Genomic DNA, 26,162 nt, shown 5'->3' with positions numbered 1-26,162 from the left:
AATCGTGCAGCTCTAGCACAGAGATACTTTGTTTATGAATACGATCACATTTTGATCGATCAGATTATACGATTACATGGTGGAAACAGAGATGCAATTGGTAAGTAATGATCACATCTTAACAAACGATTTAAATCCTTCCCTGTGTGTGGCATATTGATCAAATGGGTCGTCAACTGTAGATCAATTACTCCCTTCAAGAGAGATCAATTAGAAAATAAGTCAATCATTTATTGACGCACGGCTGGCTATCAAAAAGTACATATTTCAGCTCTCTGCTTTTTTTTTTTATTATTATTTCCCAGCATAATAATTCATCAAAAACCCATTAACATAATCGCAAACCCACATAACACATTTTCCATGAGTAGAATTGGGACTTACAAAATAAGTTAAAGAGGTATTAAAACTAGGGCTTGCTTCACACCGGTGTGATGCAGGAAACCCTGCGAATACAGTGCAGATTCATGAATCGCATCGGACTCGCAGAACAGCTGTGGGTGTTAATACAAAGTTATTGATACCCCCCGATTGATTCGCAGTGCAAACTGTGAATTAAGACAGGAATCATATCGCATGGGTGTGAACCGATTCTGGTGCGGACCAAAAAAAAAAAGGGTCTTGCACAAGTTTGGTCTGAATGTGATGCAAATTCAGCCATACAGTTTCTATGGCTGAATTAGCATTGCACAGACATCACATGTGATCTGCACAGCAATGCGGTGTGAATCACATGCAATGTCTGACATCACACCAGTGTGCACCGGCCCTTAAAAGCAAAGCAAAATGCGTATAAATAGGTAGATCCAGGTAGAAGAGCCTAAACTTGCGGCGGCATAGCTTAGCGTGTTTAGGCTATGCCGCGGTAAGTTAGCTAGGCAAGTACATAATTCACAATGTACTTGCCTGCTAAGTTACGGCGGCGTAGCCTAAAGCGGGCGGGCGTAAGGGCGCGGAATTCAAATGTGTGTAAGAGGGGGGGGGGGGGGGCGTGTTTTATGTTAATAAGGCTTGACCTTACGTTTTTGACGTTATTTATTTACTGCGCATGCGCCGGGCGCCTACATTTCCCAGTGTACATTGCAGCCAAGTACGCCGCACGGGCCTATTGATTTCGACGTGGACGGAAATCGCTATTCAGTAAACGGCGTAAATCTACTGCGGCGGCCAGGCGTACGTTCGTGAATCGGTGTATCAACTCATTTACATATTCTACACCGACCGCAATGGAAGCGCCACCTACCGGCCATCCGAAATATTGCAATCTAAGATAGGACGGCGCAAGCCGTCGTATCTTAGATATGTTTAAGCGTATCTCTGTTTGAGCATACGCTTAAACATAAGTCGGCGTAGATTCTGAGTTAGGTCGGCTTATCTACTGATAAGCCAGCCTAACTCTTACTGAATCTACCTAAAAGCTTACAAATCCTCAAATGTGGTTGGCTGCATTAGTTATCTTATATTGAATTGTTCCTTTGGGGTTTAAAAACACTTTAAAAGCAAGTTGTATAATCCACGCTATCAGAAATTCTCAATTTCTGAACTTCTGTATTCAATTTCCAAGCATGCCAAATGTAGCTTATAAGATTGCCAAGCTGTTTAATCTGCGCTAATGGATAGCAAAACTCCCATATAACACTACTACTACTAATAATAATCAGATGATGAAAACAAGAGACCCCACCTTGCCTGGTGTCAGACGATAAGACCTTTGCTGTTCCAAAGTCTGTAATTTGAATATGCATGTCTTCACTAAGTAAAATGTTCTCAGGTTTTAGGTCTCTGAAACAAAAAGCAGTCAATATCAGTCACTGCATGTAAAAAATGGTAAAAACTGCATATCAGCTGCCCTCCTCTATGTGCACATGCTACTGTAACTCCACCTTTGTGTGCATCACTGAATAGAATTTGACTTTGTTACTCAGGACTTGACTTGTCTGACTTTATGGCTAAGCCCCACCACCAACTGCTAGCTCCCTGTCCAAAGAAAGTGCCTTAGTTGCCAATAAGATCACATTTATTGGATGGGGGAAAAAAAGTTAGAAAGGATTGCCCTAAAGCCTTGTACACACGATCGGATTTTACACAGACAAAGCCTCGGACTTTAGTCTGAAGGGCGTTGGCCAGGAACTTGTCTTGCTTACAAACGGCACACAATTATTGGCCAACAAACACGAACGTAGTTACATACTACGTGGTTTTTCAGCTCTTTAGAGCCACCCTTTGGGCACCTTCTGCTAATGTGTTTGGTGAGCATTGCTTCCGAGCATGCGTGTTTGTACTTTGGACTTTTGTACACACAATCGGAAAAATACGACAACAGACCGTTGTCCACGGAAGTTTTAAAGCCTACCATCCATTATTTGTCCGCGGAAAATACAATTGTCCGATGGAGCGTACAAACGGCCGGATTTTCCGCCAACAGGATGTCAACACACAATTCCCATCTGAAAATTCGATTGTGTGTACGAGGCTTTAGAAAAACTCTGCTTTGGGATAAACAAACATTGTCTAAATACAAGAGGCATGTATTTTACTAATTGCAATTTATGCAATTCATCCAGATCTTTACAGTAATCCAACAGGAAACGTTGCATCTTTGAAAAAGTCACTGCTGCTTGCAGTCCTTGTGTAAGGCAAGTAGTCCTGTACCCACCGTTCCTTTTTTTTGGGTGCACCCTGTGGTGGGGATGGACCTGCTGGCTCCATCCCACAGTTCTGCTCTTTTTACAGGCTTTGTGATGATGGCGTTATGTCGGTTTGGAAAGGGATTAGTTGTACAAAAACTGGATTTATATCCTCTGTGACTATTGAATATATTTAAATAAAAGTGGCTGTGCCCAGAGTTCAGCTTTAAATCACAACCCAAAAACAAACTGAAACTAGACAGGGACACTGTAAATAGTTTTCTGGGTAATAGAAGGTAACGGCAGGTATCTACTGGAGGTAGGTCTTTTACATGTTTAAATAACTGTCGGGTTTAATTTAGTGATGCTTGGTTGTTTTTTTCATGTAGATTACTGAACAGGAATTCAAATGCTTATTTGAAATGACAAGCACTATGCCATCTTTAAATAGCTTTAGAGGTCATATCCTTAGAAAACCTCTACAATGTTATCTTATTATTAAAGCATTTGTAAAAGTTCACAACTTAAAAAAATAAATAAAAAAACAACAACAAAACAAACGTCATACTTACCTGCTCTGTGCAATGATTTTGCACAGAGTAGCCCCAATCCACCTTTTCTTGGGCTCCCGGCCCCTTCCCCCTGCTGAATGCCCCCAGAGCAAGCTGCTTGCTCTGGGGGCACTCGTACGTGCTTGCTCTCAAGCTGCCTCTGTGTGTCTATCAGACACACAAAGCATGGCTCGGCCCCACCTCCAGCTCCCTCGTCACTGGCTACAATTGACAATGGCTCCCGCAGCAATGTCTTAGCCAATGAGCAAGGAGAGACTGTGCTCTAGTGCATGTCGCTGGTTCGGCCACAAATGAGTATAAAAGGGGGGCTGAGAGGGGAGCTGCACACTGAAGGTTTACCACCTTCCTGCATAGAATGCATGAAGGTAGAAACATTCAGCAATTACAACCACTTTAAAGTGGATGTAAACCCAATTTTTTTATTTTTATTTTTTGCTGTCACAATGTAGAGTAAAACATTTCCTATCATCTGTGCCCAGTCTTGCCACACAGAGTTAATCCAGCACTAAGCAATCCACTTTTATTGTTCAGTGAGATAAAACGGACTTACAGAGAAAAATCTAAGTCCGTTCCGCCCCCTTGCTGTGAGTGACAGGTTATTTACATATCTCATGCACTAGCTTGGAGACAGGCATTATTTTTTAATTCCCACCCCCACTCCTTTTCTGAAGTCATGTGGTTACTTTTCTGGATTTTGACTGGATGTTAGTGAGCATAGCAGAATTCAGTGTAAGGGGAGTGTAGAAGTGGGCAGGGAGTCTACTGACATCACGACTCCACCCACTGAGCTCCAGACAACAGATCCACCTACAGAATCTGCAGTTTTACAGTTCTTATTACAGACAGAGGGGGAGACATTTGACAGGTAAGGATACATGCAGGAGACATCTCTATCCTTATAGATCAGCACTATGGCAGTAGTTTAGAAAGGATGAGAGTGGGTTTACATCCACTTTAAATTCTATTTTATACAAACAAGCTTGCACTTCATGTTTAGAGGTATTATGAGAAAAAGGTCCATCAGCAGTCACTACTTCAAACCAATTGTACAACTGAAGTTTGGGAACAATTTTACCATCATACACACATTTGTAACTATATTTAACATGACTTGCTCACCTGTGAATAATTCCCTTATCATGTAAATATTCTAAAGCGCACACCATTTCAGCAGTGTAAAACCTTGTGCATGTTTCATCGAATGAGCCGATCTTCCTTATGTATTTCAGTAGTTCACCATTCTTAGCGTAACTGAGGCCAAAATCTGCAGCACTGGTTAAGAAACATCATGTACAACAGTATATATTTTTTTCCCCCTTTCTAAAACGCTAAAAGCTACCACTTATAAACTGTGCTAAAAAAAAAAATCTGTGGAGCCGTCTACTGTAGCCAGCGATCTCAAACCTATGGCAACCCGCAGAGCCTCATTTTGGGTGCACACCGCTCTACTGAATGACTGCTGCTCCCCTATAATCCCAGAGGTTGTCATACACAAGTTGGCTTTTCACTCTTCTCTTTCCTTTCTAACACACAGACACGGGCAGAGGAGCTTTTATCCGACTGGACTACATCTATTGGCATCCATACAGGGGCTGTAAAGGTGGATTCTTATAGTTGTGATGAGCTTGGTGCCATTTCAGAAGCATGCGATTGCATTGTGTGTCATTTTATTTTTGCTTAATAAAGACGTTTATTGCACTACTAGGGCAAGCGCTTCTTTGGTTTGTTTTTTGTTTAGATTGTCTACAGTCCTTGTTCTGGCAATCCAAGGGATGGCTGCAAAGAAACTGATATAGTGAAGGTTGGTCACACCTGAGCGCGAGAGTGGGATCAATGGTGATCTGGTTTATAAAAAATGTGATTGTGATTAAACAGTGGGTAAATATCCAATGGAGATTGGTGTTATGAAAAATGATGACCCTGATTGTGATTTAAAATCTTCATTATGCTATTCAAAATAAAAAAAATTGAAGTTCTGAAACATTTCATTTCATTGTGGCTAGGGTTGTCCCGATACCGATACCAGTATCGGTATCGGGACCGATACCGAGTATTTGCGGGAGTACTCGTACTCCCGAAAATACCCCCGATACCGAAATAGAATACTTGTCCCCCCCCCCCCCCCGTCGCCGCAAACCCGTCGCCGCAAACCCGCCGCCGTTAATCAGCGTGCGGGGAACATTACAGCTTTCGTTTGAATAGCTGTATCCCCGCCGCGTATAGACACTCCCCCTTGCGCGGGATTGGACGGATCCAGAGCAAGGGGGAGTGTCTATACGTGGCGCGGATACAGCTATTTAAACAAAAGCTTAAATGTTCCCCGCACGGCGTCCGCTCCATAGGGCAAGATTGGGCGTCCCCCCCCCCCCTGGAATCAGTGACACACATTTTGCCGTGGCCGCCTCTCGCACCTGCGATTGTCACTGTCTCTCTGTCATGTAGGTCAGCGGGACAGAGAGTCAGTCAGTCAGTCATTTGTTTACCTTATGCTCCGCTCCCGCCCCTATTTTCCGGCCAGCCAATAGATGATCGCTCACTCCCCCTACAGTCCAGGCCAGTCCAGTGCTCGTCCTGGCGGCGTGACGTCACTGACGCCGGGAGGGGATCATCGTGGAACTGATGGGAGGAGCGTAGAGAGCTGTACCAAGAGGAGCCAGCGCCGCTGTTTAGGCAAGTTTAACATACAGACACACACCACACATACTTGTAAAATGGCTCACTACTCGAATGATAACAATCACAATTTCAAATATTACCATGCAGCAGGTGTGTTCCTTTAGTGCATTGGGGAGCCATTAAAAAAAATGTCAGTGTAAACATTAATAGTATTAATGTTTGCACTGAAATTTTTTTAATGGCTCCCCAATGCACTAAAGGAACACACCTGCTGCATGGTAATATTTGGTATTATACACTTTGATTTTTACTATTTGAAATTGTGATTGTTATCATTCGAGTAACTCGAATAATAACAATCACAAATTCATATAGTAAAAATCAAAGTGTATGATTACCAAGTGTATTACTATGCAGCAGGTGTGTTCCTTTAGTGCATTGAGGAGCCATTAAAAAAATGTCAGTGCAAACATTAATACGTATAAAGTGCGCCAATGTGTGTTGCATTACTGCACTGCAAAGCCAGTCTGCTTTTACTGACTTCCCTTCTGAAAATACTAGTTTCTTGGCTGGAATATGTGGGGGACATGGCTGGAATATGTGGGGGAAATGGCTGGAATATGTGGGGGGACATGGCTGGAATATGTGGGGGGACATGGCTGGAATATGTGGGGGGACATGGCTGGAATATGTGGGGGGACATGGCTGGAATATGTGGGGGGACATGGCTGGAATATGTGGGGGGACTTGGCTGGAATATGTGGGGGGACATGGCTGGAATATGTGGGGGGACATGGCTGGAATATGTGGGGGGACATGGCTGGAATATGTGGGGGGACATGGCTGGAATATGTGGGGGGACATGGCTGGAATATGTGGGGGGACATGGCGGAATATGTGGGGGGACATGGCGAAATATGTGGGGGGACATGGCTGGAATATGTGGGGGGACATGGCTGGAATATGTGGGGGAACATGGCGGAATATGTGGGGGGACATGGCGGAATATGTGGGGGGACATAGCTGCATTTGGGGACACATTTTAAAAAAGTATCGGTATTCGGTATCGGCGAGTACATAAAAAAAAGTATCGGTACTCGTACTCAGTCCTAAAAAAGTGGTATCGGGACAACCCTAATTGTGGCCCCTGGCTGGTTACCAAATCAATTAAGTGGCCATGCTCTTCAAAAGGTTGAGCACCCATTAAAGCAGAGGGGAAGTTCTGTTTGTTTGCCTTTTCCCCACCTCCACATTTTTTTTTGGGGGGGTACCTGGTTTCCGTAAATTTTGCCGGGCCATTCACAAAGGGCAGCGTGCTTCGTGCAATAAGGAACTAGCTGTAAAGCTGCAAGGCTTCCCCGCTGATTTCCCTTACAAGAAATGGCAGCGGCATCACCAGAGAGACAATTGAAAAAAAAAAAAAAAAAAGACACTGCTGACTTCGTGGACAGGAAAGTGTTCTAATATTAAAAGTCAGCAGCTACAGTTTTTGGAACTGCTGACTTTATGTTTTTTCTGAAGGAGCCTGGAGCTCCTCTAACAATCTCTATGGGGAAATGAGACCCTGGCACATACAGTACCACTACTCCTTGTTAAACCAACTCACCATGCTATTGGAAAACATCCTTACATTATTAGCATCTATAGGGTAACTTGATGTCTGCCATGACTCTTTACGTGAGTCAAGTGTAGCAGCAAACCCTTTCCGAAAAGGACTACTAAACAAATTTCCTACTATAATGTATGTACAAACTCTCTTAATATAGCAAGTAATTATACTGAACAAACTAGAAACGGGTGTGCATGCCCACACACCAATGGCCAAAAGAAAAACACAAAAAAACCTTTCCAGTTTGATGCAAGCCAACTTTGTATCTTGGTACCTTGCTCAGCTCTTAAAGCCAGGTCATGTAGTGTGAAAAGCCTATCATGGTGCTCTATGCGATCCTAACCTGTTCCAGCTTCATTTGAGATTTTTGCTTTTCATAGGCGCCCTTCATTATCCTCCTCAATACCAGCATGTTACACCCCGTTTTAGGGCTGCAACTAACGAATATTTTCATAATCGATTAGTTGGCCAATTATTGTTTCGATTAATCGGATAATGGCCTTAAATTTTTTTTTATCATTTTACATTTTTTGGGGGCCAATTTGTTGTTGGGCAGATTACAAAACACAAATTGCCGCAAAAACACATTACATGCTTTTCTGCAGCTTCTCCATTGAAGTATATTGAACAAAAAAATAAATAAATAGCACCGTTTTGCGTTAAAAAGTCCTTGCCCTTTCCAAATACGCAGCAGCTGAAAAAAAAATCATGGCCGAGAACATGTCCCATAGGAAAACATGTAAATGAACTGTAGTGCGTTTCTGCAAAAAGCACCAAAAAACACACAGAGGTGTGACCCAGGCCTGAGATGTTTAGTAAAATAATGGGGGTTAAAAAAACTAAAATAAGTACAAAAAGAGCAAATATTCGCTACTGTAAGGGGTTCATTTTTTTACTGTGGGACAGTGAAAGTAATATTTACAGTAGTGATTTGCTTTTTTGTACTATAGAGGGCTAATTTTAGTTTTTTTAACCCCATTATGTTACTGGCCGATTTATCGATTATGAAAATTATAATCGATTAATCGATTAGTTGTTTAGGCCCTACCCCGTTTCCTTTATAGGTCATTTTTCAGTTGATATAGTTTGAGACAGCTTGACTGAATTACTCATGCATCATTTTACCAATATGCATGTTAAAGCTTTTTTTTTTCTTTTTTGGTAAAATAATCGCAATAGGCGTATATTGATTGGTTTGCGCAAAAGTTAACACGTTTACAAACTATGGGATAAATTTAGGGACGTTTATTTTTATTGTTTTTACTGGCAATTGTGGCGGTCTGCAAATTTTTGCGGGACTGTGACATTGCAGTGGACAAATCTGACCCCAAATAACACTTTTTGGGGACCAGTGACATTATTACATTGATCAGTGCATTTTTTATAGCACTGATCAATGTATAAATGACACTGGCAGGGAAGGCGTTACATGTAAAAGGAAAAGAAGGGCGCACGACCTAGTGCATTACCAATGGCTATTTTTAATTAAAATTGTATAAAACATACATATATATATATGTGTATGTGTGTGTGTGTGTAAATAGTTGTAACCTATGTCATCTGGACTCTCCGACTCTTTGGTTCCAGTAGGAGACTTTCCGGAGGCATCTATCCCTTTGATGGAGTGGTGTTTATGCTTGTATTTTACTTGTTTTGTGAGTATTCATGATCTTTTATACAATTTTAATTAAACCTAGCCATCGATAATGCACTAGGTCAGTGTGTCCTTCATTTCCCTTTACATTTTAGTCTCAAGAATACCAAATATTCTGAGGAGGGCAGCAAGATCCCTGGTCATTCCCTATTCCAACGGAAGACTCTGGTTGTGTCACTAAGTGATCAATCTCCCGAGCGCAGGAGACTGTGTTTTAGTGAAGGGGTAACACTAGGGGGTGATCAAGGGGTTAAGTGTGTTCTAACTGTAGAGGGGATGGGCTATCAGGGACATGACAGATATCACTGTTCCTGATCACTGTAAAAGATCTGACATGTCATCTGGCAGAACGAAGAATCGCCTTGTTTACAAGTTCCCCGCTCTGCCTCTGTATACCGCCAACTCGGGTCGCCGGCAGACAGAGTCTCCTGTGCAAAGACCAACATACACCTACGGCAGATTGCGCAGGAGAGCCAACCTGCCGCAGTATGATGGCGGGTGGTCTGCAAGAGGTTAATAACCAGTTTTTTTTTTTACTATACAAATGAAAAATGCCCCAAAATTAAGGGGAAAACCTACAATAGCGAGTCAGGAGGCATTTAGGGCACCTCTTAGAAATGACTTTCTTTTGGCTTCTACATATAGTCAAAGTAGAGTACAGACTGCCATCTAACTGAGATTGAAGAAAGCCTGGACTTTGGCTAGAATACATACTTTGCTGGTAAATCTAGCATATTCTGGAAACAGATTCCCTCCCATTTCACAGTAGCACACTGCTGATAAGGATACACAGTTTCTCAACATCTTGAAATGTGAAGTAGAGTTTGACGAAGAACGGGTGGTCCAGACGTGACATCACATCTCTTTCCCTCGTCACATAAGGTACCTTATTCTCCTTTACAATATGACGCTTCTGTAAAATTTTAACTAAAACAAACAAGAAATTAGGGCATTTTCAGAGATAACAAAAAAGTATATAGTAGTATGCTGAAAGATTATGTTGTTCATTCTTCCTTTTTTCTCCCTTTGTTCATTGACAAAATATCTCGTATTTCATTAACCACTTAAGGACCGTCTAATGACGATATACGTCGGCAGAATGGCACGGCTGGGCACAATCACGTACCTGTACGTGATTGTTAAATGCCCAGCCGTGGGTCGCGGTCCGAAGCTCCGTGACCGCGGGACCCGATCACAGCCGGAGTCCCGCGATCGGTCCCTGGAGCTGAAGAACAGGGAGAGGTGTGTGTAAAAATCGCTGATCGCCGCAATTAGTAGTAAAAAAAAAAAAATTATTATTATAAATGCAATAAAACTATCCCCTATTTTGTAAACGCTATAAATTTTGAGCAAACCAATCGATAAACGCTTATTGAGATTTTTTTTACCAAAAATATGTAGAAGAGTAGGTATCGGCCTAAACTGAGGAGAAAAAAAAACATTTTTTTTTTATATATTTTTGGGGGATATTTATTATAGCAAAAAGTAAAAAATATTGCATTTTTTTCAAAATTGTCGCTTTATTTTTGTTAATAGCGCAAAAAATAAAAACCGCAAAGGTGATCAAAGACCACCAAAAGAAAGCTCTATTTGTAGGAAAAAGAGGACGCCAATTTTGTTTGGGAGCCACGTCGCACGACCGCACAATTGTCAGTTAAAGCGACGCAGTGCCGAATGGCAAAAAGGGGCAAGGTCCTTTAGCTGCCTAAAGGTCCGGGTCTTAAGTGGTTAATAAAATACAAGATTTTCTTTGAATGGACAAGGTGAAAAAAAAGAAAGAACAACATAATCTTTCACCATACTGTAACCGTAACTGTCAGCTGCAAAAAGATCACAGCTGTATCCGGCAGGAATATAAACTAAGATATGAACCATACCCAGCAGCAATCCGGACCCAATATAAACCACATTAGACAGAACTGATTGGGATCAAGACAAAAAGTCTGAAGTTGTGAAAAATAACTAAAAAATATAAACTTACTGGCAAACTCTCTTCCTGTTGCTACCTCTTTAGCCAAAACAACCTACAAGGTAAAAAAAAAAAAAGTTGTTTTAATGTTTTATAAAAAGGACATTATCAGCATTACACTTTCACATGAATGTTTAAAGATACAGAAATTAAAACTAGTTACCACCAAAATAGTATACTGCAGCTTACCAATCATTAGATGTGGTGGCTACATTAGTTTCCTTTTTTCCCTCTGCTGTCACCTGATGATCTGGCCAGTAACACACCTCCTGTATTAGAGTGTTTCCACTCTGGTTGAAGAAACAGGAGCTACAGAGGTACCTTTTGACAGCAAAGTTGTCAGTCTTAGGAGAGGTTGGTGTTAAATAAACTGGCAAATTAAAGGCTGGCACACACTGAGGTTTTTATTCGTTCAACCCAGCGAGATGGATAAAAAATAAATAAAAAAATAAAATAAAAAAATGTGGCTTCACTTCCTCGGTTTCCCTCATGTTTATGCGCGAGTCACGCTGCGCTATCTCACTGGTCCCTGCTGTCTTCTGAGACCTGTGTGTCTCCCAGAAGACAGCAGGGGGGCCGGACATGGCGTATACCGCCGCGGATACTGCAGCGATCTATGCCCGGAAGTGGGAGCAAATACCTGTATTAGACAGGAGAGGATTCAAAAAAGCGGAAGTTCCATTTCATACCATTTTAACTCAGTAAAAGAATGACCCTCGTGTATGAATGCCAAAATTGTGGCTAAACCTTTCACCACAGAAGACTCATGCTTCATACAAACACATGAATAATTTACCAAAACATCTCATACATTAGAGTCTCTGTCTGCCCTCTGTAGCAACCGAGATTGATCATAGGAAAATAGGACTCATGCTAGTAGCCAACATCTTTGCATTGCAGCTCATTTAGCATATTTGTACATAAAGTGTATCAAAGTACACCTGGTGCTTAAAAAAATGCTTGCCAGGCTGTCCATATGAAAACACAAGCACAAGGAGGTATCTGCATAAATCTTTGGACTTCTTAAAATTACAAAAACTAAAACTATAAAAATTACAAAACAAGCTTTTGTCCTCTGCTTGATTTGTCACAATGGATACGTACTAGATTATCAGAACAGTGGCGGTCAGATTCTCCGTGTGGATGACAGACAGGCACTGATCAGCCATGAAACAATAGTCCGCAATTAGATTATCCCTCTCATTTTTACACTGGGGATAGAAGAAGATTTCACTTCTGAATGCGCACAGTGAGTGATCAGTACCAATGTAGCCTTCCCAGGGGTCAGCTGGGTGGCACTAGCTCTGCCACCAGTGTCTTAGGAATCCAGGAAGTAAGAAAAAATATGAAAATTCACAAAAATTAAATTTAGCAACATGCAGAGCTGCATTCATCTGGGACCTATATGTTTGGGGATGAAAAGCCAGCTTCAATTGATTCAGTCACCATTTCTGCAAAAACTTAACAATTCTTTTTTTTACTGGTTTAAGTCATGTCATGCAAAGAGCACCTGGACGCTCTAGCAGCCAGTAAGATTTCAGCTTTTAACAGCTTGTTGTGTTGTCATGGCCAACAACACATTGCTAGTATTTGCAATTTATTATTCGATAATAATAAAGTTCCTAGAAACCAAACTACCCCTATCTGCCAGCAATGGGTCACTTACTGTCGAGAAGGACCCTTCACCAAGGATCTTGCCAAACTTAAAGTCTTGCGGACGTTTCTTTCGAGGCTGTTGTGTTTGTTGTTGCCCGGTGTTCTGCTCGGTGTCTGAACTGGGCCTGAAGTCTGTGGTTTTCGATTCACTGGTGGAACCTGCTTGGCTGCTGCAAGTTGCTAGAGTTGCTGGAGAGCTGGAGTCAGAGTTAATCACTAATGAAGGAGATGGGCAGGAGCACATGACCACGTTGGACTGAATAGGCATAGCATCATACTAAAAGGGGGGAAAAAGAAAGAAAAATAAAACTGTATCATTATCTCTTAGACTGGAAGTCAAAGGTAGCCAATCACTACACAGATTATACATGCCCTATTTCAATTGATAAGAATGCATAAAGTCAACAAATTATGTTGTTATCATTGACATCTTTTCCATGAATCACTATGCATTATTCGGTATATACGATACATCTCTCCACTTTGGGTGCCTCCTCTTCATTGCTCATCCCCAGTAAACGCCGTCATTAGAGCTGCACAATTAATCGTTAAAAAATTATGATCTCAATTAAACTCCCCCTGACATCTCAAATGCAGAGTTTGCCGATTCTTTCATATAACAAGTGGAGAGACTTTATCTGCTCACTCAGCTGTCAAAAGAAAATATCCAGGCAGTCTGCCAAGTTCTTAACAGGAAACATTGTAACAATCCTTCTTAGATCAAAGGGATAATAACATTTCTTTGTGTAAAGAAAAAAATCTGGGCAGTCTGCCAAGTTTGTAACAACATGAAACATTGTAACTAACGCTTCCTTTTTAGAGCAAGTCTGTGTGTAAGGCCTCGGAGTCCGCCTGCTCCCGCCAGCTCAGCAGGAGATCAGTCCGCAGATCTCCGCTGAGCCGATGGATGACAAGCTCCTCTCTGCTCACTGAGCGGGGAGGGGCTTGTTGGGCACCGCTGTCTCCTATGGAGCGATCTGATAAAAACGGACAGCATGTCCGTTTTCATCAGATCTTACCCGATCCGATCACCATGGGCAGATGGGGACGTGCCCCCATACGTCTGTTTTTAGTGGATCGGATAGGGTCGGATGTCAGTGGACATGTCTCCGCTGACATCCGAAGCTCCATAGGGATGCTGACAGGCGGACCCAAACGGTCCATCCGTGTGAATGAGGCCTAAATGCAGGAAGTTTAACCACCTAAAGTCCAAATCTTTTTCTGACACTTGTTTAAGTTAAAATCAATATTTTTTTGCTAGAAAACTACTTGAAACCTCCAAACATTATATATATTTTTAGCAGAGACCCTAGGGAATAAAATGGCAATTTCTGCAATATTTTATGTCACACTGTATTTGCCCAGCGGTCTTTCAAATGTAATTTTTTGGGGGAAAAAATACACTTCAATAAATAAAATAAATAAATAAAAACAGTAACGTTAGCCCAATTTGTTTGTTTAAATGTGAAAGATGTTATGCCGCGAGATTCATGATTTATCTTCAAAGCAAAAAAAAAACAAAAAAAAAAAACACGATTCTCATTTTAGCCAGAATCGTGCAGCTCTACCTGTCATCCCCAATGCCTATAATTGTACCTTCTTTTGTCACCATTACTAAGAAGGAGGCAGAAGAACAGCCAATCGGCTTTCTGTTGTCTCCTATTTAATATCAATTTTTCTCTCTCTAATGCCTGGAAGTACACTGCTTACATCATATTTCTCAGCCAATCCAACTGCAAACCTTCAATTTAAACCAAATATATGAATAAATTCTGAGATATAACTCAGTGCCGACGCAATTAGTAGAATCAAACATAGAAATTATGCCTTTAAATGATCAAAGAAAAAAATTATAATTTAGGGTAACCACTAGGGGGCATCGTTACACTACAAAATTTCCATCATATCTCAGCTTCATTAAGTATAGGTATGAAAAAACATCTACCCCTTCTGAGACCTATGGCAATGTATTTGCTGCACGGCTGATTATAGTCAGGAACTGGAAGGGTCTGAATGTTCCTAACCTTTTGGATGTTAAAAAGGCACATAGACCCAAGTCATATGTATAAAAGGATAACGGCGTATAACGCAGAGCGCAATTTCATGTTTATTGGAATCCATGGGAACAATTTAAAAAGAAGTAGAAATGTACTTTGAAGATATAACACAATATATTGAACTGCTTATTCAAATCGCCAAGGATACTCTTCAACTGTTCATATTTTTGTACTTAAGAAACTTGGGGCCAGATTCACAAAAGGGATACAACGGCGTTTCTCCTGATACGCCGTCGCATCCCTGTTTCTATCTATGCGACTGATTCATAGAATCATTTACGCATAGATATCCCTAAGATCCGACAGGTGTAATAGTTTTACACTGTCGGATCTTAGGATGCAGTACCGCGGCCGCCGCTGGGGGGAGTTTGCGTCGTAAACCAGCGTCGGGTATGCAAATTAGGAGTTACGGCGATCCACAAAGCTTTTTCCCGTCGTTACGTCGCCGCGAGTGTTAGTTTACCGTCGCAAAGATAGGGCACCTTTTACAAAGTGGAAAATTACTCCACCATGTAAAAGTATACCCGTCTTTCCCGCGTCGCTTTTGAATTTTTTTTACATTTTTTCTTTTCCCCGGCGCAAGTCTTTTTTTCACGTCGCGATTCACAAAGCGTCGGCGCGTCGTAATTTTGCGCAAAGCACGTCGGGAAATTTGCGTTGGGAGCATGCGCAGTACGTCCGGCGCGGGAGCGCGCCTAATTTAAATGGTACCCGCCCCATTTGAATTGGCCTGCCTTGCGCCGGACGGATTTACGATACACCGCCGCAAATTTCCAGGTAAGTGCTTTGTGGATCGGGAACTTAGACAGAAAATTTGCGGCGGTGTAACGTAAATCGGTTACGTTACGCTGCGCCCGGGCTACGTGAATCTGGCCCACTATTACTGAGAACTTTTGGATATGTGCTGCTGGTTTGATAAAATGTGCTTTTTCAGTGTCTATTTGTAGAGCGGCCCTTTGTAAAAATGTGAACAAGTGTTTATAGTTTTATAAAAAGAAAAAATCTTATTATATGTAGTTTTTGATTAAATACTGTATGTAGGGGGGTAAAGCCATGTTTTCTCATTACATTTGCAGACTTCACTTTCTGATCTACAATGCTACACATTGGCTGCGTATTGCTGGTTAAAGTGGTCGTAAAGGCAGAAGGTTTTTTTATCTTAACCACTTAAGCCCCGGACTATTATGCAGGTTAAGGACCTTGCGCTGTTTTGCGATTCCGCACTGAATCGCTTTAACTGACAATTGTGTGGTCGTGCGACGTGGCTCCCAAACAAAATTGGCGTTCTTCTTTTCCCACAAATAGAGCTTTCTTTTGGTGGTATTTGATCACCTCTGCGGTTTTTATTTTTTGCGCTATAAACAAAAATAAAGCGACAATTTTGAAAAAGAAAATGCAATATTTTTTACATTTTGCTATAATAAATATCTCCAAAAAATATATATAAAAAAACTTTTTTTTCCCTCAGTTTAGGCCGATACGTATTCTTCTAATTATTTTTGGGGAAAAAAAAAAACGCAATAAGCGTTTATTGATTGCTTTGCGCAAAAGTTATAGCGTTTACAAAATAGGGGATAGTTTTATGGCATTTTTATTAATAATTTTTACTAGTAATGATGGCGATCAGCGATTTTTTTTGTGACTGCGACATTATGGCGGACACATTTTTGGGACCATTGTCATTTTCACAGCGAAAAGTGCTATAAAAATGCACGGATTACTGTAAAAATTACAATGGCAGTGAAGGGGTTAACCACTAGGGGGGCGCTAAGGGGTTAAGTGTGCCCTAAGGGAGTGATTCTTACTGTAGGGGGGCGTGGCTGTAGGTGTGATGTCACTGATCGTCGTTCCCTATAAACAGGGAACAGACGATCAGTGACACTGCCACACAGAAGAACAGGGAAGGTGTGTTTACACACACCTCTCCCTGTTCTTCAGCTCCTGTGACCCGATCGTGGTCATGCGCGACCCACGGCTTGGCTCTTAAAGGCGACGTACAGGTACGTGCCTGTGCCCAGCCGTGCCATTCTGCCAACGTATATGTGAAGTAGGCGGTCCTTAAGTGGTTAATGCATTCTATGCATTAGGATAAAAATACTGTGTGGCACTTACCCGAGGTCCCTCTCTGTCCATAAGTGTTTCAGCCGTCTGAGATTCTCCCTCCTTATTGGCTTAGACACATCAGCGGCGCCATTGGCTGCCGCTGCTGTCAGTCAATGTCAGCTAGACAATTGGAAGGGAGAGAGGGTGGGGCCAGGTCAGGGGCTCCATGTTTGAATGGACACAGGAAGCTGTGACTCAGCTCAGGTGCCCCCATAGCAAGCTGCTTGCTGTGGGGGCACTTGACAGAAGGAAGGACCAGGATTACAGAAGAGGTACCCAAGAAGAGGAGGATCTGGGGTTCTCTGTGCAAATCCACTGCAACAGAGCAGGTAAGTATAACATGTTTGTTATTTTTATAGGGAAAAAATAGACCCAATTTAACCCAATGCATTTAAAGAGGAAGTAAACCCTGATGAGTTTTACTTCCTCTTTTGCCCCATGAATAGCCTGCAAATGTAAAGCATAATGGGCTAGTATGCATCGCATATTAGCCCATTATGTGACACTTATCTGCAAAAGAATCCAGCGATGTCCCAGCTGCAGGAAGCGTCCATCTTCCGTCTTCTCTTCTTTCCGGGCTGCGGACTCCGGCGCTGTGATTCGCCGGAGCCGTGTAACGTCACTCCCGCGCATGCGCACGAGAGCAGCAGTTTCCGGCACAGGCTGGGGAAGAAACGGCACTTAGTTACGTTTCTTCCCCGCCCATGCGCCGTTTAGGAGATATTTCACTTGTAGTCCGCTGAAATTCCCCACGGCGCATGGGCGGGGAAGAAACGTAACTAAGTGCCGTTTCTTCCCCAGCCTGTGCCGGGAACTGCTGCTCTCGTGCGCATGCGCGGGAGTGACGTCACGCGGCTCCGGAGAATCACAGCGCCGGAGTCCGCAGCCCGGCCGGTGTTCTGCCGAATAAGTTCTGTCCAGGGGATAAGGACCCCCCTTGTACTGCGCATGCGCGACGCAAGTCTCCGAAAATACGGCAGGACACCTGAACGACAGGAGGAAGAGGAGCTTGGCCACGCTACAGGTAAGAAGGGGAGGTGAGAATAGAACAAAACATGGGGGGGGTAAAAGTGATCACAAAATGGTAAAATATGAATAAAAGCAATGTGGGAAGCATAACGATGCTTGCATCTTTATGCTTCCCACATTGCTTTTTTTCATATTTTACCATTTTGTGATCACTTTTATTGGCTATATTTACACTGATTTGTAAGATATTTTTATAAATAAAATTCATTGGTTGATCTACACCATATGGAGCCCTCTTTTATATTTCATGCTATGCTGGGGCACTAGTGATTCATCTTGCCCCACCATCACCCCTTCCATCCACCCGGCTGTTGGTTTTCTGCTTGCTGTGGTTCTGCGCTGTGCGTGCGGGGGGGGGGCCTCCATGTCCCTTTTGCTTGGGGCCCCCTAATTCCTTCAAACGGCCCTGAGGCGAGGGCATTGTGGAATCCCTGGACAGGTAAGTGCCCTTATATTAAAAGTCAGCAGTTACAGGATTTGTAGTTGCCGACTTAATTTTTTTTTGGGGGGGGGGGGGGGATTGGAGCTCTTATTAACAAGATAAAAGCTTATAGGACAATAAATATGGTTTTGAACTTCTTGAAATGGCGCTCATTACCTTTGCTCTTTGTACCATGTTGGTAAAGGAAGCCCCATTGCTTTACTACTGGAAATGTTTTTGTTACGGAAAGTATTCAGAGGCAAATCGTGAACTGCAAACACACTACAAAACTTAAAAGTTAAAGTTACAAGCAGATAAACAGTAATTGGTACTTTCCAAGCACCTGGCTGCTCACGCTATTTCTGGAACTTCTATCAAGTGAAAAACCACAGGGGTCTGTCCCTTGCCTGCAATGCCTTGAAAATATTTACACTGAATGAATGCTCAATGCCAGACAGGGTGAAGATGAGAAAGAATCACCTCCTTGTGTTAACGAGGCCAATTCAATTAATGACATGAAAAATAAGATGCTTGCTTTGACTGGAAAACTCGGAGGGGGAATTCATAAGGAAAATATCTTTGTAATTATTTTGACTAAATATGCAAATCTTTTACCAACCGTTATCAAAAGGGCTCTCGTCTATCAAATAAATATCCTATAATATATGCCCATCCACAATATGCTTCTTAACTACTTGCCGACCTGCCGCCGTACTTTTACGGCGGCAGGTTGGCTCCCCTGCGCGAGAGCCCGTAGCTCTACGTCGGCTCTCGCAGGCCACTAGGGGCGCGCACGCGCCCCCGAGTCCCGTGCGCTTGCCTGGCGGGCGCGATCGCCGCCGGGCACCCGCGATTGCTTGTTACAGAGCGGGGACCGGGAGCTGTGTGTGTAAACACACAGCTCCCGGTCCTGTCAGGGGGGGAAATGCTGATCCTCTGTTCATACAATCAGTGATTTCCCCTAGTGAGGCCCCCCCCCCCCCCCACAGTAAGAACACACCCAGGGAACATACTTAACCCCTTCCCTGCCCCCTAGTGTTAACCCCTTCACTGCCAGTGGCATTTTTATAGTAATCCAAAGCATTTTTATAGCACTGATCGCTATAAAAATGCCAATGGTCCCAAAAATGTGTCAAAAGTGTCCGAAGTGTCCGCCATAATGTCGCAGTACCGGAAAAAAAAAAAAATCGCAGATCGCCGCCATTACTAGTAAAAAAAAAAAAATAATAAAAAAATGCCATAAAAATACCCTATTTTGTAAACGCTATAACTTTTGCGCAAACCAAATAAACGCTTATTGCGATTTTTTTTACGAAAAATATGTAGAAGAATACGTATCGGCCTAAACTGAAGGAAAAAAAAAAAGTTTTTTTATATATTTTTGGGGGATATTTATTACAGCAAAAAGTAAAAAATATTCATTTTTTTTTTCAAAATTGTCGCTCTATTTTTGTTTATAGCGCAAAAAATAAAAACCTGCAGAGGTGATCAAATACCACCAAAAGAAAGCTCTATTTGTGGGAAAAAAAGGACGCCAATTTTGTTTGGGAGCCACATCGCACGACCGCGCAATTGTCAGTTAAAGCGACGCAGTCCCGAATCGCAAAAAGTACTCTGGTCTTTGGGCAGCAATATGGTCCGGGGCTGAAGTGGTTAATTTTAGCTGAGCTATTATAAATAAATTACCTGGTAATCCTGGGGTTTCCCTGACCAAACCCTTAAAGCGGTATTAAACCCAAAACAAACAAAGTAATATATTGCAGCTTACCATCATTAGATGTGGTGGCTGCATTCATTTTCTTTGGCTCTTTTCATCGGTTTTAACCTGGTGATATGGCCAGTAACACACCTCCAGGATTAGTGAGAGCGCACTCTGGAGGAATCAGTACAGGAGGCACAGCAGTATTGTCAGTGTGAGGAGAGCGTAGTATTAGCAGATTTAGATACACTTATATATTGGAGCCAAACGCCAGCTCACACTGGTGGGAATCTTATTCATGAAAAAAGAGTGTTATTCTATTTAAGCTCCATCTCCTAGTTGCTGCTTTCTTTATTGTCTCTACCATCTTTCTGGCATTGTAAACTGCTGCACCAGCTCCTGGCATAAGGCAAAATTGCATTGTCTAAGGCTACCAGGTACCTTGTAAACATTTAATCTAGAGAATGCACTCTCCTCTCTGTTAACTCTTTGATGATATTTTTGTGATACTACAATATGTACATATAGGTGCACCGAATAGAAATTTGCTGCCGAAATCAAAAATTCAGGATGTACTTGGCCAAAACTGAAAAAATATAGTTTAAAAATAATATATATATATTTTTATATATAATTGGGTCATGTTCTTGTATAAGAGCAATGAGAACAAAGCATTTGCAGAGCTTTCTTGAAGCTTTTAACCACTTAAGACCCGAACCATTATGTAGGTTAAGGACCTTGTTCCTTTTGCGATTTGGCACTGCTTCGCTTTAACTGACAATTGCGCAGTCGTGCGACGTGGCTCCCAAACAAAATTGGCGTCCTTTTTTTCCCACAAACAGAGCTTTCTTTTGGTGGTATTTGATTACCTCTGCGGTATTTATTTTTTGCTCTATAACAAAAATAGGAGAGACAATTTTGGAAAAAATTCAATATTTTTTTTTTTTGCTATAATAAATATCCCCCAAAAATTTATAAAAAAAAAAAATCCTCAGTTTAGGCCGATACGTATTTTTCTACCTATTTTTGGTAAAAAAAAAATTGCAATAAGCGTTTATCGATTGGTTTGCGCAAAATTTATAGCGTTTACAAAATAGGGAATAGTTTTATTGCATTTTTTATTAATATTATTTTTTTTTTACTACTAATGGAGGCGATGAGCTTTTTTTTTCGTGACTGCGACATTATGGCGGACACATCGGACAATTTTGACACATTTTTGGGACCATTGTCATTTTCACAGCAAAAAGTGCTATAAAAATGCATTGTTTACTGTGAAAATGACAATTGCAGTTTGGGAGTTAACCACTAGGGGGCGCTGAAGGGGTCAAGTGTGACCTCATATGTGTTTCTAACTGTAGGGGGGCGGGGCTGGATGTGTGACGTCATTGATCGCCTTTTCCTATATCAGGGAACAGACGATCAATGACACTGCCACTGTGAAGAACGGGGAAGGTGTGTTTATACACACACACACACACACACACACCTCTCCCCGTTCTTCAGCTCCGGTGACCAATTGCGGGACACCGGCGGCGATTAGGTCCGTGGGTCCCACGGCCGCGATCACGAAGCTTCGGCTTATACTTGAGTATATACGGTACCAGGGTTTGACAAATTTGCTTGGAATCTAGGAGCCAGCTAAAAAAGTCAACCCCAGTGTTTAAATATTGAACACAGATCCTAATGGGAGTGTTCATTGCCACTTTAAAGTGGTTGTAAACCCTGTACTACCACTTTTACCTACAGGTAAGCCTAAAACATGGCTTACCTGTAGGTACCGTGAATATCTCCTAAACTTGCACCGCTTAGGAGATATTTACTGTATCCACATCAGCACATGCGCACTGAAAAAATGGCTCGCTCGTGTAATTTCTTCAGGAGCTGTGACATGACCGGCGGCTCCAGCGCACATGCACGGGAGTGACGGCTTTGCTGCTCCGGCCAAGCACAGCGCCATAGCCCACAAACCCGAAAATAACTCCGGGAGACATGTCGCCGATCACAGAAGTGGACCGGGACCGCTGCAACAGCTTCGCACTAAGGTAAGTAGTTCTTAATAAGCTAGAATGCTATGCATTGACTTTTATTTTTATTTTTTTTAAGTTTACAACCACTTTAAGCAAGCCGATAGCGGGCTTTCAACAAGCTTCAAGAAGTTCCGAGGCCTGCTAACGGCTTGTTTAATGCGGCAATTAATACTCCCATTAGGATCTGTGCTTAACATTTACACACTGGAGTTGAATGGCACTTTAAAAGCTTCAACAAAGCTTACTGAAAGCTCTGCAAATATTTTGTCAGAGCTTGCTGTTCACACTGCTCTTATACAAGCGGAAGCCTGTGTGAAACATATTTAAAAGTTGAACTCCAGGTTACAGAAATTAATAATACTGTGTATTTATCTATGGCTAACAGAGGGCATCTGTTTAAAAACATATCTGGATTTCCTGCAGGAGGTGGAGTTTTGCAGGAGGTGGAGTTCTGCAGGAGGTGGAGTTCTGCAGGAGGTGGAGTTCTGCTCATCTTGTTTTACCTACAAGACAGTATACCCATACAGGTTATGGCGAAGAGACTAAAGAAATCCAAAAGTCCTCAACTCTAATCAGTGCGTAGCACAGGAAAGTCTTCATACAACAGAAGGTATTCACATGTCTAAATCCATCACATATCCCTAAAATAAGAGGATTACTCCTAATTTTAGGACACTGGGTGGAGCCATACAAATCATTCCTTTACGCCCAAAGAGCCAAATAAATGCACATCCATAACCGCTGGCGTAAAGTCCACTTATAGCCCAATATTGGGCCAAAGCTTTTTTTGGCCATACTTCTCCAATGGATCACAGGAGTGCAGTTCATTCTGCACTCTGGTGACCCGTTTTCAGCCAACAGCAAGCTAAAGCCCGCTGTCAGCTGACATCACTCAGCTAGTCCAGGGTCTAGAAAGATCCCAAACCATATCGACTAGATCCACCCAGCTGCCTCGACTGACATCTGGGCTTCGCCTCTCAGTGAGCTGCTGAGAGCCTGAGCCAGCCCCTTCCACAGCCCAGAACTCCAGTGAGAGCTAGAGGGGAGAGCAGAGAGACGCTGACTGACAGTCATGGTTCTCGGTTTAGAAAGGAGGGTGAGAACTGAGCGATCAATGGTGTTTAAAAGCTCAGTTATGATTGTAGAGCCGGCAGGGGAAAAAGGCAGCATCTGATTGATGCTGGATCCACCTAGGCGAGTATAATTGTTAGTTTTCTTTAAAATCCTGAACTTCTATTAAAGCGGAGTTCCATCCAGAAATAGAACTTCCGCTTTTCGCAACTCTTCCTCCCTCCATGTCACATTTGGCACATTTGGGGAGGGGGGGGGTGCAGATACCTGTCTAAGACAGGTATTTGCACCCACTTCCAGGAATACACTCCTGCGGCAGTCACGCCCTAACCGCACCCCCACTGTCTTCTGGGAAACACACTGTTCCCAAGAGAGAGCGGGGACCAGTGAGCGTGCGCAGCGCTACTCGCGCATGCGCAGTAGGGAATCGGGCAGTAAAGCCGCAACGCTTCACTTCCTGATTCCCTCGAGGATGGTAACGGGTACAGCCGAGCGACGAGTGATTGCTTGGCCTCGGCTGCCGACATCGCGGGCACCCTGGACAGGTAATTGTTCATATTTTCAAAGTCAGCAGCTGCAGTATTTGTAGCTGCTGGCTTTAAAAAAAAAAAAATTGGGGCGGAACCTCCACTTTAATGATCGAATATACGTCCATTTTAGGCTGTTAGGCGATCATCAGTTCAGTGTATAGAAACAATGGCTTCTTGGCACCCAGTGAGATTCTATACAGATTTTCCCTACCAAATACAGACTCCAAGGTGTTTTGTAATACTAGAAGTATATGGTTTAAAAACAGAAGCACATTAGAGGCTGTAAAATGTTGCATTCAAATGGAAATTCACTATCTGGCTCTGTTTATTCATGTGCTAACTGAGCAGTTGCACCCTTTATACTTCTACAGTACAAAGGTGGTTAGAGGTGGTAATGAGGCAGCTGTTTTTCCAGTAGGAAGCTTCTGAAAATGGAGATAGGAACTGCAAAACATGACACAGGTAGAATGTTTGGGACTTTCCTAAAACATGAAAAATTATGCAGGTATTCTTCCACATACCTTCTCCATTTAGCAATTTACTGTATAGCTATAGAATGCTAAAATAAAAACGGTCTGGCTTACTTAAAATGCAATACTAAGAGCAACTGTGATTTCAAATTGCAATGACCCATAAGCTGGGCATTCAATATGTGAAATGTAGCCAGTTCCTGATGACCAGCCAAATTCACTTCATAGGTGGCCTTGTTTATCATCTCCTACCCAAGACATTTTGATTTGGAGAAAAACTGTCGGGCAAAGAACGGCTGCAACTGCTGTTTGGGCATCCCAATGTCCGATGTTGGCAATTGTCAGAATACAACAACTCGGCAGGTAGATGCGTCCATCAGCGCTGTATAGCATGGATGAAGGAACATGTTCACATTCTTTTCCAGACTTCCAGTGGCTGTTTCAACAAATGATACACAGACAGGGTCCACTACTGTCACCCTGGCCCCAAGTCATGCTGCACACCATCCCCAGGAGTGCATACATAGGGCCAGATTCACAAAAGAGATACAACGGCGTATCTCCTGATACGATAGTCGTATCTCCTGATACGCCGTCTTATCTCTGAGATACGATAGTCGTATCTATGCGCCCGATTCATAGAATCAGGTTACGCATAGATAGCCCTAAGATCTGACAGGTGTAAGTGACTTACACCGTCGGATCTTAGGCTGCAATTCTAGGCCGGCCGCTAGGTGGCGATTCCATTGCGGTCGGCGTAGAATATGCAAATGACTAGTTACGCCGATTCACGAACGTCCGCTTTGCCCGTCGCTCAAAATTTACGTTGTTTCCGTACAGATACGTCGCGTAAAACTAAGGTTGCCCTCTAGGTGGACTAACCAATGTTAAAGCGGGGGTTCACCCTGTTAAAAAAAAAAAAAAAGTTTTTTTTTATTAGACCATTAAATTCGGCATCGTAGCGCGAGCTACGGTATGCCGGTCTTACATTTTTTATGCCCGTACTCACTGTGCTATCGATGATTGAAGAATCCGGGGAATGGGCGTTCCTATGGTGAGAGAAGGTGATTGACGGCCGGCCCTGGCACGTCACGCTTCTCCGGAAATAGCCGAAATAGGCTTGGCTATTCACGGCGCCTGCGCATAGCCTGTGCGCAGGCGTCGTGAATAGCCGAGACCTACTCCGGCTGTCTTCGGGGAGCGTGACGTGCCAGAGCCGGCCGTCAATCATCCTCCCTCTCCATAGGCACGCCCATTCCCCGCGGGAGTCGGATTCTTCAATCAACAATAGCACAGTGAGTACGGGGATTAAAAATTTAAGACCGGCATACCGTAGCTCGCGCTACGATGCCGAATTTAATGGTCTAATGATGGAAAGGAGGGTGAACTACCGCTTTAAGTATGGCCATCGTTCCTGCGTCAAATTTTTAAATTTCACGTTGTTTGCGTAAGTCGTCCGTGAATGGCGCTGGACGCCATTTACGTTAACGTCGAAACCAATGATGTCATTTAGCGCAATGCACGTCGGGAAATTTTAGGGACGGAGCATGCGCAGTACATTCGGTGCGGGAACGCCCCTAATTTAAATGGTCCCGCCCCATTTGAATTAGGCGGGCTTGCGCCGGGCGGATTTACGCTACGCCGCCGCAAGTTTACAGGTAAGTGCTTTGTGAATCAGGCACTTACGCTGTAAACTTGCGGCGGTGTAACGTAAATGGGATACGTTACGCCATCGCAGCGTAACGTAGTTCTATGTGAATCTGGCCCATAGTACCTACTGATAGGATGTGGCTATAATGAGGTTGCAAGAGATCAGCAACATGGATGCAACAAAGAGCAATAAAAAATTAACAAATATTTCACTTTAAAAAAAAATTGGTCTATCGGTTAAATTATAAACCGTTTACTATAAACAATACTTTAGCAATCAAAATGAACTGCACCTCAGCCAGCCGATTTTTCTGTAATTGTACATGCATTTTTTAAAGGTAAAAGTAGGGTTTCTTTAAAGCGGAGTTCCGCCAAAAAAATAAAAATATTAAAAGTCAG

At 42.7% G+C, this 26,162-nt stretch overlaps 1 protein-coding gene across 1 annotated transcript in view; it reads right to left on the bottom strand.

Annotated features, from left to right (window-relative positions):
- PDPK1 (3-phosphoinositide dependent protein kinase 1) overlaps positions 1 to 26,162 on the bottom strand; it is an 83,125-nt gene that overhangs the window by 24,459 nt on the left and 32,504 nt on the right. Inside the window, exons 2-6 of the mRNA XM_040356718.1 lie at positions 12,714 to 12,980; positions 11,060 to 11,102; positions 9,868 to 10,005; positions 4,319 to 4,463; positions 1,685 to 1,782 (exon numbers count right to left, since the gene is read on the bottom strand). Coding sequence (XP_040212652.1) covers positions 1,685 to 1,782; positions 4,319 to 4,463; positions 9,868 to 10,005; positions 11,060 to 11,102; positions 12,714 to 12,980 — 691 coding nt within the window. The remainder of the gene's footprint in view (positions 1 to 1,684; positions 1,783 to 4,318; positions 4,464 to 9,867; positions 10,006 to 11,059; positions 11,103 to 12,713; positions 12,981 to 26,162) is intronic.

The sequence above is a fragment of the Rana temporaria genome, chromosome 6 (assembly GCF_905171775.1).
Source record: "Rana temporaria chromosome 6, aRanTem1.1, whole genome shotgun sequence".
Lineage (NCBI taxonomy): Eukaryota > Metazoa > Chordata > Amphibia > Anura > Ranidae > Rana > Rana temporaria.
This window is presented reverse-complemented; position numbering and strand designations above follow the sequence as displayed.